This window comes from Caretta caretta, chromosome 5, assembly GCF_965140235.1.
Source record: "Caretta caretta isolate rCarCar2 chromosome 5, rCarCar1.hap1, whole genome shotgun sequence".
NCBI lineage: Eukaryota > Metazoa > Chordata > Testudines > Cheloniidae > Caretta > Caretta caretta.
In genome coordinates, this window is record NC_134210.1 from 15,343,326 (window position 1) to 15,359,351 (window position 16,026).

The following is a 16,026-nucleotide window of genomic DNA, read 5'->3' on the forward strand; positions in this document are numbered from 1 at the left end:
ACTATCTGAGACTAGGTGGCGTAGTCTGCCAGGTCAATGGTGAAATACAGACCCAGCTGGCAGAGATCGGACACACTGGGCGCAACAATATGTAAGATTTCTAGGGTGTTGTAAAGCCAACTTTGTTAGTGAAGCCTGGGGTTAGCTATCTGTCTGGGGTACTTACATGGCCTCCATTACCGCAGTATCTAACTGCCTCGATCTTTAAAGTATTTATCCTCCCAACCCCTCCGTGAGGTAGGGAAGTGCTATTAACCCCATTTGAGAGATGGGGGGGGGGCCTGTAGCGCAGAGAGGGCAAGTGACTTGCCAAGGTTGCCTGGCATGTCTGTGACAAAGCAGGAACTTGCACCCAGCCTCCCAAGGCCAAGGCTAGGGCCTTAACCACTGGCCCATCCTTCCTCCTGCAGCAACACTTTCTGCAGCATGTGTCTGGCTGGTTTTTCTTTTACGTTCCTTTTGATTTCATACTTTTTCTCTCTATTTCTGTAACCTGCCAATAAAACCTATTTGTATTTAAGACCAAAAGAATTGCTAGGCTCGGAGACTCGTTTGGGACAGTCACAGGCAGGTGCCAGAGAGCAAGTGAGAGCAGCTGACTCTAACCAGGAAGGAAAGACAAATGGGAGAGGAGGGGGAATAGTGGTGTGAGAACAGGGTCAAGGGCACACAAGAGATTGCTAACTCTGTCTAGCTCCCCGCAGCATAGCTCCAGGGAAAGGACTAGCATGGGAACGGGAATTATGTGAAAGACACTTGGTGGTGATCATCCAGGGGTCTATGGAAGTTGTGTTGGGTGCCCAGCAGGGCTTGGAGATGTATTGATCAGCATGAGAGTGCTCTGTGGGCTTGGGTAATGCGAACATGTTTGGACTGTTGTTGTTTGGGATTGTCCCATTGCAGGAAATTGCTCTCTTCGTCAGTAACGATCACGGAAATACTCAGTGCCACAAATTACATCATTGGAAAGCCCTTGTTCAGGAAGCTGTTGTGGCAAGTTTGTTGCTGTCCTGGTGCAGATGAATGTAGGAGAAGGTGAGGGGCTTGAGCATGCTGACTTGTGTGTTTGTGTTTGCAGGAGACAACAGAGGCCTCCTGGAGGAAACAAATCGCAGCAGCAGCACACGGATCATCAGCAAGGTACTGCCAAACACAACAGGGAACACCAGAAACTCTACCAGGGAGGCCAAACCCCTCACTCCTCAGGGAGGCCAGCTCACCATGGCTACAGCCAAACCCGGCGATGGCACCACAACCAGAAGCACTCGCCCAACGACAAGGAAACGCACAGAAATGCCAAAGAGACTGAGAATTTGAAAATCGAGGACGCCTCCGTCTGCACAGTGCATATCCCCCTGGAGATGCACCGGAGCACAGAGGTCGTGGAGAGACAGTCTCAGCAGTACATTCAGGAACCAGAAACCAAGCGGAGAGACAGTGTTCATGAGCGCATCGGGGAAAGGCCAAAGGTCAATTTGCTCCAATCTTCCAAAGACAGACTGCGAAGGAGACTAAAAGAAAAGGTACTATTCCCGTGGGGAGTTGATTTTCCCTTTATTAAAAGCTCAAATGTTAATCATTTCACACACCTACATGGGGCCTTGTTCCTGAGCACAGCCAAATTTATCGTCTCATCTCCTAAAGTCAACATTTCTTCTGGTGGGTGGCTGGGTTTTGTGGTTCTTCGTCAGGCCTTTTACTGAGACGCTGCTGAGTCTCTCTGTCTAACTGAGCCTGACCTGTTGTTTGGTGTTCATGTTAAGACCGAGTTTTCAAAGGAGGAATTGTGAACTCCCCCCTGCAGAAAACACCGCATGAAGATGAGGGTTTATGAGCCCAAATCAGGAGCATGTGCATTTCCCAGCCTTTTGCAAATGCCAGTTGAGTCTCTGGAGTGTTCTAAAATGTGGCTATGTGTCTCCTCCTGTATCTAGATACTGAGTGCAGAATTCAGACTTTGAACACTGGATACATAGATTTAGCCACTTAAACCTGATATCCATTTATCTAGATAGATTGATAATATATGAAAAGCACCCTTATCCTTCCCCCTTCTCTTGAACAACTCAACAATAACAAAACTTGTGTGTGCAAGTGATGGATGAGAAATCCTTTTTGGAAACAAAGTTTCAAATTTCTAAGGGTTTAATAACTTAATAGTTATGCTTTAAGCTTTAATAGTTTAATAGCTAATTTAATCCGTCCACATGTACCCTGAAGAATGCAGGATTTTTGTTGTGAGTGTATTTGTGCGTATTGCAAAAATCCACACAAATGATTTTTCAGCAAAAATATCCAAATGTGTAGTAAAAAATAAAATGCAGATATGCAGAGCACATCTAGTACATGAAATGAAACCACCAGGAACATAAACAGCTCTGTTGTGTGTTTGCGTGCACACTCATTTGAATATGTCTGTGTATCTGTATGTATGCAGTGTGAAGTAGACCATTTTAATTCTTAACATTCTCCTGTAAAATATAGATGATATGCAAACTGTTTTAAAATACTCACTTGCAAGTTTCTTTCCTGAGACCTAATGTAGAGTCTGATCTTGCAAATTCTCACTCACCTAAACAGTCCTTACTCGTGTGAGCAATTTCACTGACTTCTGTGGGACTATTTACATGAGAAGAGACGGTCTGAAGGATCAAACCCATAGTCATAGCTTCTAGGAGCGTGGGGTCATGTGAGAGCAATACTCCAGGTAAACACCAAGTTATGTGTATGCCCCATGTCCAGCACTGAGCTTACACAGCTGGCCTACTGACAGCTCCACCCATCAGGTTTCAAGGCCACACCTGGAATTTGCTAAAGGTTTCAGGGGACTTTCATAGAGTGTGACACAATGTTTTATCAGTGGAAAAAAGGGAAGAGAGGACATCAGCTCATAGCAAATGTGAGATGTCCACTGCATGTCTGTCCCTAGCAAAAAGTTTCACAGCGTAATTAAATGTTAAAAAGCTGCAATACTGTGAGTGGTAATGTTATTAATTTAAAGACACAAAAGCCAGGAGATGAAAAAGTTAGAGCTCTTGTAGTAACTGCAATTCGTTCACATTGTGCATATATTGCATGTGATAGTCTTGATTATCGCTGAGGTTGTTCAGTGTCTATCCTGATCTAGGTACTTCTGTGTCATTGTAGCCGTATAATCTGAACACCTCACAAATATTAGTGAATTTATTTTCATAAAAGCCCATAAGATAGGAAAGCAGCATTATTCCCATTTTACAGATGGGAAACAGAGACATGGCGCGATCAAGGGACTTGCCCAGGATCACACAGGAAGTATCTGGATGAATCAGGACTGGATTGAAGATCTGAGTCCCAGCCCAGTGCCTTAAGCCATCAGGCTAATGTTCTTCCCACTGACCAGAGTATGTGGGCTGTGAATTTGTAACGTGAGAGGGAGAATGGAGCAACGTCTACTGGGACCAGACTACTACCACTAGGAAAGAAGGGAAAGTGAGAAGAGTGGAAGAGAGAAAGGGAACGGCATAACATGGCTGACTCTTATGTAGCACTTGCCTCACAAAAGCAAAAGAAAAACCTACATTCCTGGCTACTTAAGCAGAGCTAGCTCCTTATAGCATTCTACTAGTCAGTGACTGAATAATCAAAGTTCCCTGTTGCCTGCAATATGTTGTAGAAATCTCAAGTGCTTTGCTTACTGCTAATCATTGTGAGCTGCTCAGAAAGTTATGGGAGGGCTTGACTAGAATATCCATAGCACTTTCCACCTTCCAGATACTTTATGAGCATTAAGTAATCCCCACAGCTTCCCTGTTGCAAAGCTAGGTCTCATGCTACGCAAATTGGGAAATAACTATGCTAATGTCTGCATATGCCCAGTGTGACCTTGCATAGGTGGTGAGTTATATGGGCCCGTGGTTCCACTGCTCCACCAATATTCAGGAATGTGGGCCCGGCTCCAACAATGTTTGGGCTTATATTTTCAGAGCCGTCCCATCCATAGGATGGACTGGGGCAACTGCCCCGGGCCCTGCGCTTTGGGGGGCCCCACGCTTCAGGGGGCCACAGGGGCCAGGGTGGCCTGGAAAGGTAGCGGGGGGCCTGGTGCTGGCAGCAGCGAGCGACCCGGCCCCAGCCTGCCCCACTCTGCCCCTTTCTGCCCCTGTTCCACCTCACCCCACTCCACCCCTTCCCCGAAGCCCCCCCCCACCTCTTCCTGCCCCTGCTCCACCCCTGCCCTGTCCCCATTCCACCCCTTCCCCCAAACCCCTGCCCTGCCTCTTTCCGGCTTCCATCCCTTCCTCTGAGCGACGCCGGGAGCTGGCGGAGGAGGGCGGGCTGGAGCCGGGTCACTCGCTGCTGCTGGCACCAGGCCCTCTGCTACCCCTCCCAGGTCACCCTGGACCCCACAGCCCCCTGAAGTGCGGGGCCCTGGTCCGTCCTATGGTTGGGACACCTCTGCTTGGACCCATTCTGGGCACCACCAAAAATTATACAAACCTGGGGCCCATGTGACCTTGGTATTTCCAGGTGCCTGAGCAGAGTCATGCTGAGTCAGTGTGTTCACGGTATCAGTAGCTCTGGTTTTTCTCTGCAGGCAAACTTGGCTGTTGGGCCCTTAGTAAATGTCACACCTCTGAGGTACAAAGGTATATCTATCACATGGGGACACTGAGGCACAGAGATGTCATATGACTTGCACAGGAGTCATAGATGGAGTCCCTGTCAGAGCAGGAATTAGGGCTCCCAGACCTCAGACCACTAGAGTGTGCCACTAGAACATGCCTCGTTGTAGATTTGATTGTATGACTCCCATCGCCCCCTACCCCCTGTTTTCTGTGAAAGAACAAGGGCTGATACGTCTGTTTTTTCCTTGTGTAACAGATGCCTTGTCTTTCCCTTTTCACGGGCCAGGACGAAGTGCCGGTGGAGGCGACCAACCCCCAAAAGAACAAAATGGACAAATTAATTGAAATCCTCAACAGCATGAGGAACAACAGCAGTGACGTGGATTCCAAGCTCACCACCTTCATGGAGGAGGCCCAGAACTCCACCAACTCCGAGGAGATGCTGGGTGAGATTGTCAAGACTATTTACCAGAAAGCAGTGACGGACCGCAGCTTCGCCTCCACAGCCGCCAAGCTCTGTGACAAAATGGCGCTCTTCATGGTGGAGGGGACCAAGTTCCGAAGCCTGCTTCTCAACATGCTGCAGGTAATTAGATATTTGCAGCTGCTCCCAGTGTGTTATTACTAGAAAGAAGTCCAGGAATTCTGACCATAGTTGAGCTTTTCCCAAGTTCCATTCTTGCCCAATTAATTATAGAAAAGAAAAGTGTAAGTGAAGAGAGGGCAGTGTTTTTTGTGTTTGTTTATGCAAGTGTTTCATGGTTACGACAGACCGATATAATTTTATAGGCACCATCCGGTTAATATCCATCTCTATCTCTCCTTCTATTTTAAAAGCTCAGTTTAACAAATGCTCATTCCCCAGGCACTGTCCCCACCTAGTTTTAACCCATAAAGCTCTAAAAGGTTTGGATCCATAGTATGTCAGAGACTACCTCTCTCCTTATGCGATTCTTCAGTGGTTGAGATTATTATTGTTTATTGTTCATATTACTGTAGCATCTACAATCTTGGACCAATATCAGAGCCCATATGCTGGGAATGTACATAGACAGTCCTTGACCTGAAGAGCTTGCAATCTAAATAGACAAAACAGGCCAAAGAGGAGAAAGGAAGGATCTTTATCCCTGTTTACAGACACGGAGATGGAGGCCCAGGGAGATGAAGGCCAAGATCCCCAAAGGGATTTAGGTACCTGAAGACCAGAATGTGCTGCTGCAGTCCACAAAACCCCCCACTCGGCTGCCACCTTGCCCTGTAGGTCCCTAAACTCACTCAGCACCAATGTTTTCACTGTAAAAGTTCCCGAGGCATCTAAGTTTCTACCTGGAGGCAAGTGCACTGCTGGCACAGGCAGGCATCTAGGTGGCCTATTTCACGCCTAAGCCCAGCATGATCGTAGAGGCAGGTGCTGATAAGCATTCCCGCACCTATCTCACCTGCGGGGCCTGAATCTGACAGGTGTGCTCAGGGGCCTCCTCCGAAGTTCCTTTGTGGATCCGGGCTGAAGCAACTTGCCCAAGGTCACACGGGAAAGTCTATGGCCCCGCACATCACATGTGGAGGAAGGGAGCTTCTGGGAAATGATGGCAGGGTCTCTCTCACTTCTCAGCTAAGGCGGAGCCAGGCTGATGGGAGGTACATGTGTCTCACCTAAACTGTCTGTCCTCTGTCTACTCCAAGCAAGTGTTTAGTAGCACAGGTATAGTCATGACTGATGTAGCTCTTCCCAGGGAAAGTGGAAGAGGTCACCTTGATTGAAACAAACAGGCATTGACAGCCATAGCATCACTCCGTGAGCTGAGAGGGTGCTGGATGGCAAGAAGGCCCTTAGGGAAAAGGACCAGGTGGATGAGGATTATATGGAAAGCCTCTTGCCACATTAAGGCATTGTCCATACCATGTAACAATGTTGTACCCCAGCCGGTGATGTTATTTTGTATGGGCACAGGCTCCCATTTTGTGTTCTGCAGAGAGGAGAATTTGACGCTTTGTTTATGTGCAGAAAATGTTTATGGTGGTGATGTGGGAGCGGCCCTCATTTTCATTTTGTTGCTGACGGTGCATCTTACACACATGTCCTGTCACTGAAATCACATCATTCTTTGCAATGTACTTTCCTTGCCATTCTGCTTTCCTTTGCTGCTGTGGCTGGAATTCATCGCTTCATTATACTTTGCGTTGCTTGTCTCCAGTCCTGTGGCTGGCTGTGTGCAGTGCCCTGGGTTGAGTCAGGCTTTTGGGCAAACAGCACGTGGCAGTTGTCTGACATTCCTTCTTGTCATGTATCTACCCTTAAGCCAGCTGGCAAAAATGCTGGCACTCTGATTTACATGTAGCAAGCCCCGGACTCCCTCTGCTTTGTGAGAGAAGATTTGGTGCAGCTACAAGCCAAGAAGGGAGAAGATCTTGCTAGAGTACTATTGTGCCGTCCTGCAACGGCCGCTGCCATTACTGTGACGTTGTCAGCTAAAATGACTCCATCCCCCCCAAAAGAATCTGAAATAGCATCCCCCCAAAAAGAATGTGAACATGCAGGCGTGAGCCAGTCTCCAGGAACCTGAGGGTATGTCTGCAGAGCAAAGAAAATCCCTTGGCTGCCCCATGTCAGCTGACTCGGGCTCGGGCTACCGGGCTGTTTCATTGCTGTGTAGACTTCCGGGCTTGAGCTGGAGCCCAAACTCTGGGATCCTCCCATCTCACAGGGTCCTAGAGCTCAGACTTCAACCCAAGCCCAGATGTCTACACAGCAATGAAACAGCCACAGACCTGAACCCCGCGAGCCTGAGTCGGCTGGCACAGGCCAGCCGCAGGTGCCTGGTTGCTGGGTAGACATACCCTGAGAGCATTCCTTGCTCAGAAGGCTTTGCAAGTTAGCCTCACTAGCTGATCATTCGTGACACTAGCTGATCATTCACTAACCCTCTGAAAGGGTTTGTGCTTCTGTTTAAAGAAACAGACTCCAGTGAACACTGTCTTATCAACTGCTCCAGTGACCCACAAAAGTCAGTTGATTCCTCGTGGTGACTTTCTCATGAAGGCGGGGCAATTATTCACTACGTCTGGGATACTTCATGCCAGTTTCTTAAGAAAGGAGATTGTCCAGTAAGGGTGACCTCTTTGTATGGGTTTTTATTGTGTTAATATCGAGTATGTACAATTCTTTTGAGCATAACAATAATCAGGCATCACCTTCAAACCCCAGACCTTCCCTACTTTGGGAACGCTAATTAAACCCTGCAGTAAGTATTGTTCCCGTTTTTCAGATAGGGCACAGAGAAGTTAAATGACCTGCCCAAGGTTACTCTGACCAACTGGCAGAGCCAGGAATAAAACTGAGGAGTCCTAGCTCCCACTCTTGCTCTTTAACCATTAGAGGATTCTTCCTCTCAAGAAAAGTGACCATCTTCTCTTGATTGTCTGCTGTTAACTCTTCCTTCAGTGCTGTAGCCAGATGCTGAGCTGGTGTAAATGGGTGTAGATCATTGGCTTCAGTGGAACTTCACTGACTGCCTGCTCCAGCATTTTTGAGTGGGGAAGTGTCCTGGAAGATTCCTCCATTTTTTCCATTTACTCCTTGTCCCTTTTTATGGAAAATAATGACTCTGTGGAGCTGAATCTTTTTCTTCATGATTTTGCTGAGTTGGGAGGTTTCCAGTGAGGTCAAAACTTCACACCCCCAAATGCTGTTTACTCAAAAGGTCGGTAGAATTCTATCAAATGGCAGGAGATGAGGGGTCCAGGCTCCTGGGTTCTGATCTGCTGCCAGCTCATGGTCTGACCCTGGGCAAGGCACTGTATCTCACTGCACTCCAGTTTCCCAGCTGTGTTGACTTACTGGAGTGAAGTACTTTGAGGTCTATAAAATGGGGATGATAATACTGACTTACCTACCTGCTTGTTTTGTTATGATCCCCAATTAATGCGTGGGTAAAGCACTTTCACATTAGAAGAAGGTGCAATATTAACTACAAATTAAAAATTTATATTTAATAAATTGCCCATCCCCTTCAATGTGATGCATCTCCTCCGCTGTGTGTGTCCATTGTATTCTGTATTATGAATTGTCTGTTGTAGTAACATGGTAAACATGAAAGCTAACCTGTAGACCCTGCTGGGTGCAAGAAATCTCAGCTCTTGTTTCCTGCTCGTGCTAACAGATGGGGGAAATCTTGACTATAGTTAACAGGGAAATTCCATTACATAAAGTTTTATGTGATTTTGAGTTTTGCTCTCCAGTGGGTTTACAATGAAAAGAGGGCTTTGTTTTCACAATTCTGGGTCAATGAGAAGGCAGGCATGTATAATGAGAATCGTAGCTAAGGCTGGCTTGTTGATGCACAGATCTCAGAGCGAGGAGGAGTCTGAAAAAATAAGAGAGAGAGAGAGACTTACGTGTAATGTGTCACCTGTAACTTCTATAGCTAGATAAGCTAATGTTAAACTGCATCATTATTTATCACCTTGTATATGTACATGTTCCAGCAACGAAGTCTGTTATACAATGGCCAGATGCTTTTCCAGGAGTTTGTTTTGTAGCTCACTCCAATGCTGGATGATTGTAATAGCACTCTGTGCTTGCATGCTGTCAAGCATCATTTAAGGGTCTCAAGACACTTCCACAAATAAATAACTATTTAAACTATGTGAGGTATGTTGCCACATTTTACCATTCGTTTCTTTATTTCACACATGAAGGAACTGAGGCCTGGGTCATGCAGCAAGTCCGTGACAGGGCTTGTGGGATCTAGGCCTGCAGTAGATAGAGCCCAGCAGTCCTGAGACCCAGAACCTGCTTTAACCAAAAGTCCACACTCCCTCTTTGTATCGTTATGTACCTATCCCTGCTTTCAGCTACTGAATGAGGAAAATTCGAGTATTGCTTAGGTGAATTGTTGTGGCTCTGGAGGTTGTGTGGACAATATCAACAACTGGCATTTTACTAGAGGCAACTGATGGGCTTGTTTCATCTTTCCGTTACCTTCCTGCTGGTTAAATACACAAGCTGGGCACAGGTGTATGGGAATCCTTTGAATATTTGTATTTTTCCTTGGGTCATGTGATCTTTTTTAAACCTCTTGTGGTTTTGTCTCGGTTCTTGCTCTGGTTTCTGCCCTAGGGGGTGAAGATGATGCTAGATGACTGTGCTGCTATTTGTCCTTGCAGTGTGAGGTAGATGCCACCTTTTAGGGGCTGGCCATCAGGATCAGGAACCTGGGGAAGCAGTCCTAATGAGGCTGGAAGGAGCTGATTAATAGTAATGTTACAGTGGTGCTTAGAGACCATGCCAAGACCGGGGCCCAGCCTTGCCCCAAAGAACTTACAGTCTAAATATACAAGAGAGACATAGGGCAGGGGGAAAGGCAAAGCCATCATCTCCATTTTACCACTGGGGATCTGCAACCCTGAAGGCTGAAGTGAGTTGCCCTGAGGCATGCTGGGAGTCTCTGACAGAGTCTCAGCCTCAAGTCCCAGCCCAGTATCTTAACCACAAGCCCATGCTTCCTCTTGCAAGACTGACTCCCAAGAAGTCCTCCAGCAAAATCACCAAAGGCTGAACTTGGCATAGAGATTATCTCTAAGGGTAAAAGAAAATTGATTTTTCCTTAAAACAAAATCCATGACCAGCCCATGATTTTAAATAAAAAATCACAGCAAAAAACTCAGAGCCCTGATCATAAGCAAGAGGAGTAGGTAGCATAATACACTGAGAGCCCATGAGATACCAGCACCTAACCCTACAGCAGAGGAGATTCCCCTTGGCAGTGGCAGTTATGACTCTCTCTTTCTCATGAAATTTTTCAGTAATTTCAGGCAACCACATCCAAGATTAAACTAAACTAGCAAACCCTAAAATGTTCATGTTCTGGTGTTTAAAAACGACTATCCGTCTTAACTTGAACCAAGCTCTTGGCACTTCTGAAGATAGAACTAACTTCACTGTCATGTGCCATCTGGAGCCCTAAACAGCAGCAGATCCTCCTGTCTGGTGAGCTCTCTGCTAGATCCTTTGTGCCACTGAATGCATCCGATGAAGTGAGCTGTAGCTCATGAAAGCTTATGCTCAAATAAATTGGTTAGTCTCTAAGGTGCCACTAGTACTCCTTTTCTTTTTGCAGGAAACCTGTAATGCTTTCTTTAAAGCATGATCTGTGGAGACTTATCAGCAAGGGTCAATGATTTACCATCCTGAAAGCTATAAATCAGAAACTGGATCCCATTCATGCTTTTCTAAGAGCGTGTATGTAGTACAAACAAAGACCCTGTCCTTGTTGAACACTCCAGCAGCCAGGGAAGCTGCTACAATCATCAGGACTGGCGGAAAGCATCCTGGGAGTGTATTTGAATTGGAGAGACTTTTCCTTAGCGGAGGGCTTCTTCCTGCAGGCCCCATGTCTTGGGGAACTTCCTGGGCTAAAGAGGCTGTCAGCACCCTGGGCACCACCACATTCTGATGGTTGGGGGGACCCTGCTGCTGAACTGAAAAAGGGACATAGAATGGACAAACACTCAGGTGACCTGTCCCTTTAGCTTTGCCAGCTGGCCATGGACACTGCTGTGGGGTTGTGACATACTGGGATACAATCCAGACTAGTGGCGGGCTGTGTCACCCCTGCCCTGCAACCATGGTTGTCTTACAATGTCTATAGCTCCCACCCGGGTCACTCACAAACAGCCTTCTAGCATGCATGCCACAGCCTGAGTGCCTGCCAGTTACACCATGGCTCTCACCAGCCTGGGTTATACTGCAGGGTGACCCCAACACACACCCAGAAATGTATGTCCTATGCTGCCCAGCCCTCTTCTGGACAGTACAGATATATTAAGTCCATTATACCTTTAAGGGAATAATATCCAGTTTATTATTTTAAATAGAGTTACCCAGACACTTCAACTTAAACATGCTGGATTAGATAAAACAGTAAAACTAGTTTATTAACTACAAAGAGAGAGATTTTAAATGAGTACAAGTAATGAGGCATAAAAGTCAGAAATGGTTACAACAAAAATGAAGACAAAGCGCTTTCTAATATCTACTTAAGAAACTATTGTTGTTGCAAAGCAAACTTTCGTACTGCATACTCCAGTAGATTACTGACCAAACTTTCAGGTCAGGACCCCTCCACCAGAGTCCAATGGCTGTTTCCTTTTTTCTTAGGTTCGGAGAATGAGGTGGGCAGGGAGAGAGAAGGGGGTGCCTGAGGGTGTTTGTCCCTCCTTTTGATAGTTTCAGTCCCCCTCTTGGAAAACATTTCTAGCTGAGAATCAGAAGATAAAAGAGTCTATGTGGAAGGATATTCCCTGCTCGTTTTTTTCAGCTGTCTGAGCTTCCTTTGTTTTTCCTTCCTGCTTGATGAGTCTGTTTATTGCTTAAATGCAAACACACATTCCTTTGTTTAGGACAGACCTGTTTGCTGACTTCTGCTTGGGCAGGCCTGTGGGGTTTGGAACCTGTGTTAATACCATCATACAGGGAAATCTTATAACTTCACATATAGTGTTACCACATATATTTTATCAGGACAATGCTGACCAGCAAATTATGAGTTTTCAAATGACATCTCACAAGGCATACTTTGTACAAAGATTATTGCAGTGGTATGTAGGGTGTGAAATCGGGGGTGACCTGAGGGACTGCGGTGCCTTCCAGTCCAGGGAGCAAGAGACTGCTCCCCGCAGCTGAACCTAGGGGTGACATCCTGACCACATGAGAGTTTCTTCATTGTCTTAATGGAGCCAGGATTTCACTCTTGGTTTCTTGGGAGACAGCACAGGCCCACCATGCAGGTCCTAAATGCATTTATTTCAAAGTCCAGTTTCACAGACATCCTTCTCTTCTTACTGTGTTTAAATTAAACCTTTGTCTTCATTTAGGGGGAAGAAAGCTATTACATTAAGTATTAGTAATTCTTTGCTATAAGGCAGGAATTCAAACAAGACACTGTCCTTGGCTCAGCTCCCACCCCACAGGAATAGTGTTTAACTGTCATGTACTGTGATCAGGAACAACTAGACATGCAGTACCTGCCTGGGGTACTTCAGATGAGTTCGGCTTGCCTGTGGCTATGGGCCCTTTCCCTTGGAGAGTCGCTAGGTTAATCTCAGCTGTCAATGACGGGGGTGATCACAGTGACAGAGGTAGCATAGCTAGAGGGTAGATAATAATTTTGCAAGCCCATTAAAAAAACATGTAAAGACCAACAGAGGCCTACATCTGCAGCTCCCATTGACTTAGAATGGAATAGTGAGAACACAGCGCTTCTGAAAATCAAGATGCTGCCATTAAACATAGTATTTCAGAAAGTTGCACAATCCTCCTTTGCAGCCAGCCTTTTCCTTTCCAGCCCTGTAGCTGGCTCGGGTTCATGTCCAGAATTGTCTCCGCTCTCCTCACTATGAATCCTGTCTTTACCTACAGGATTTGTGAGCTCTGTTTGAAACACACACAGGAGTGAATGCACAGAGCCAAGGAGAGGATATCCGTCTTGTGTATTGTGCTGCGCGCCCTTCTATCAAAGTCAGAGGAAATCAGAGCTGGCTCCAACTATTTTCATCCAGGTTCTCCTGTGATGAAGTGGAGTTCAGCGTGAGGGCTAATGGTCCAAAGAGGAGAAGAAAAGAATCTAAAATCTTCTTCAGCAAGGAAACGGCTGACCAGCTGACTGCAGGCGTCAGTGACAGATATGTCTCTAATCCAGTCAACAGAGATACTTTGGGCAGGTCAATCCTGCATAAAAAATCGATGCTGCATAACAAGTTTTCTGCATTATTAACTGCAGAACCAGTGATTTTGTGGAGAAAGAAAAGGGCAACCCAGATGCTGCAAGTTGCTCTGCCACTGACTTCACTGGGAGTTGGAGACACTTGGCACCTTCTAAGACATGCACAGCAACTGGCAGGCTTGGGCCTTTGTGGTCATACAGCAAGATCAGGAAACATTTAAACCCATCTTTGAAAAAATGATACTTATAAAACTCAACAACTGTCAGTAGCTCCAGGAAGTCATCCGTCTTTTTTATTTGCTGTTACCACAACTGAAGGATCATTGAGCTTATGTTTATGGCTAAATACAGTGAGAAGCATTGGCTAACACACTTTCTGGGATTTATTTCATGAACAGTATTGTAGTTATTTACCATGAAGTGATTTCCCACTCCTAGGATTAGAGACATTTAAGGAAGTAATGTGGGCAGGTACACAGGGTATGGGGAGTCAATTTAAATGGGGATGGAACTTTGAACTAATCACATGATTGTCTTGTTTCAGAAACAATTCAGAAACAAAAAGTAATGTTAAAGAAAAAACTTGGTCCTTGAGGATCACTAGGTGCTGTATCAGAGCTGAGCTTTCAGGAGGAAGCAAACTGGCAGCAAGAAATAGCCCGAAAGCAAGGCTAGTTCAAGTTTTTGCTTTCTCCAGAGAAAGAATTTCCAAAATAGAGTGAAATCACGAAGTCAGCAAGAATTGACACTTTCTGAGTCTGTTCTTGTGGGATAGACATTGCACTCATATGTTGTAAGACAATCAAAATATCATTGGGCAAAGGGAGTAAAACCTGTAATTTAAAAAAGATAACAGAAAAGGAGAAATATTAATATGTGTATAACAATATTATACCTAGAGATCCCAACCAAGGTTCAGGCCCTATTATACTAGGTGACGTATAGACATACGGTGAGAGACCATGCCTGCCCCAAAGAGCTTATGTTCTAAATAGCTAAGACAGACAAAGGGTGTGAGGTGAAATAGCCACAGAAGTGAAGTGACTTGTCCCTGGTCACACAACGGGGCACTAGCAGACCTGAGAAGAGGCACTGTGTCTCCTGACTCCCAGCCTAGTGGCCTGGGTACTAGACCACACTGCCTCCCTAAAAAGCCTAAGAAGTAATGTTAGGTATAACTATCATCTCTCTTCTAGAAGTCAATAGACCAACTGGTTTTTATTAGCTTTTCTCATTGACTTGAAAGTCTAGTGTTGTCATTAGCATTAGAGCTGCCCAGAAAACGGAATTTCCTCCCACTAAAAATTTCAATGTTTCTGGGATAAAATTTCATCCCGAATCTGAACAAAAAAGTCAAATATTCAACATTTTTCACAGGAGGAAGACAGCCATTTGAGGAGAACCAAAACGGAATTTGTCAGCTTGCTCCAGGTGCCCCAGCTCCCTGGGGAATCTAGTTAGCACAGCAAGGCAGCTGCCCAGGAAGTCAGGCAATTAGCAGTTTGCCATGCTCCCAGGGGAGTCAGGAAGCCCCAGGAGGCTGCTGCCTGTTCTCTGGCTCTCCATGTTGCCCAACTGCCCAGTTTGCTTGCCTGGTTTCTATCCAAACATTTGATGGAATTGACATGTTTCCATGGAATGTTTTCAAACCAGCATGTCCAAGGGAAGTGTGGTCCATCAGAAAAATGTCAACCCAATCTGGTTAGCATAGTAGACAAAGAGGCCAGTCTCCTGGGTTCTATTCCTGTCTCTGTCACTGACTGATGGCAAGTCCATCAGCTTCCCTATCTACAACATAGGGTAAGAGTAATGCACATCAGAAAGGGATTTTCACATGAACAATTTCCTTTTAAGAGCGACTGGAAGGGGAAGGAATAAATTCTGCCCCCCCAGTTATACGAGTGTCAACCTGGAGTAATTTAATACCAAATTTGGCCTGTTTATATGGGCACATAGAACACATCTAGGAAATTGCTCAGATGTGCAGTCTAGGGGAGGGGATAAGGGCCAGGCAACCCTGATATGTGTACTTGCACCATCTGAGAATGTGGCATGAAAACAAATGTGGGTAATCCCGAGATACAGAGGTTCTCCCAACCTTTTGCTTTATGATTGTTCTGTATAATCATTGGCTGTTGAAAAACCATAAAGCACTCCTCAGAATGTATAATTGTCTATAAAGCCAGAAAGGAGCTTTTGAAAGCATTACAGAGATCACAACGGCAGTGTAACAAGGTTAGGAGACAGCACCCGTCTTACGAGTATCTTTCTCTTACTGCTAGTCGCTATCACTCTCCCCCAGACTAGTTGATTAAACTGGTTCAAGCTAGAATATTAGTTACAATATTGAACTGTTTTACATGTTACTTTTCCCTGGGCACCGTTGACCATTTTGTTGATGGAGTGACTGCTGTGTAGAGTGTCTATCATTACAATAACACTTAGCAGTAACATAGTGATATAATAAATATTATATTAACTAGTAATATAGTAACTACAATTCCAAATTCTTTACACACAGGAAGTTCACCACGCTCTGTGGGATAGGTAAGGAGCCTAATATCCATTTTGCAAATAGAGGACTAAACGTCTTGCGCAAAGTGACACAAGAAATCAGTTGCAAACAGAATAGAACCCAGGAGTCCTGACCTTTTCTAGCCCTTAAGAGACAAGTGTTTCCAGATTGCAACTCACACATT

The 16,026-nt window shown here is 45.6% G+C and overlaps 1 protein-coding gene across 10 annotated transcripts in view; it reads left to right on the forward strand.

Annotated features, from left to right (window-relative positions):
* CTIF (cap binding complex dependent translation initiation factor) overlaps nucleotides 1-16,026 on the forward strand; it is a 349,613-nt gene that overhangs the window by 245,090 nt on the left and 88,497 nt on the right. For 9 of the 10 annotated variants that reach the window (XR_007356637.2, XM_048849819.2, XM_048849823.2 and 6 more), the window contains 2 exons: nucleotides 1,079-1,523; nucleotides 4,861-5,190. Coding sequence is in view for 9 of the 10 variants with exons in the window: in XM_048849819.2 (XP_048705776.2) it covers nucleotides 1,079-1,523; nucleotides 4,861-5,190 (775 nt within the window). In the remaining variant the exon portion in view is untranslated. The remainder of the gene's footprint in view (nucleotides 1-1,078; nucleotides 1,524-4,860; nucleotides 5,191-16,026) is intronic. The other variant, XM_048849821.2, reaches the window with a different exon arrangement.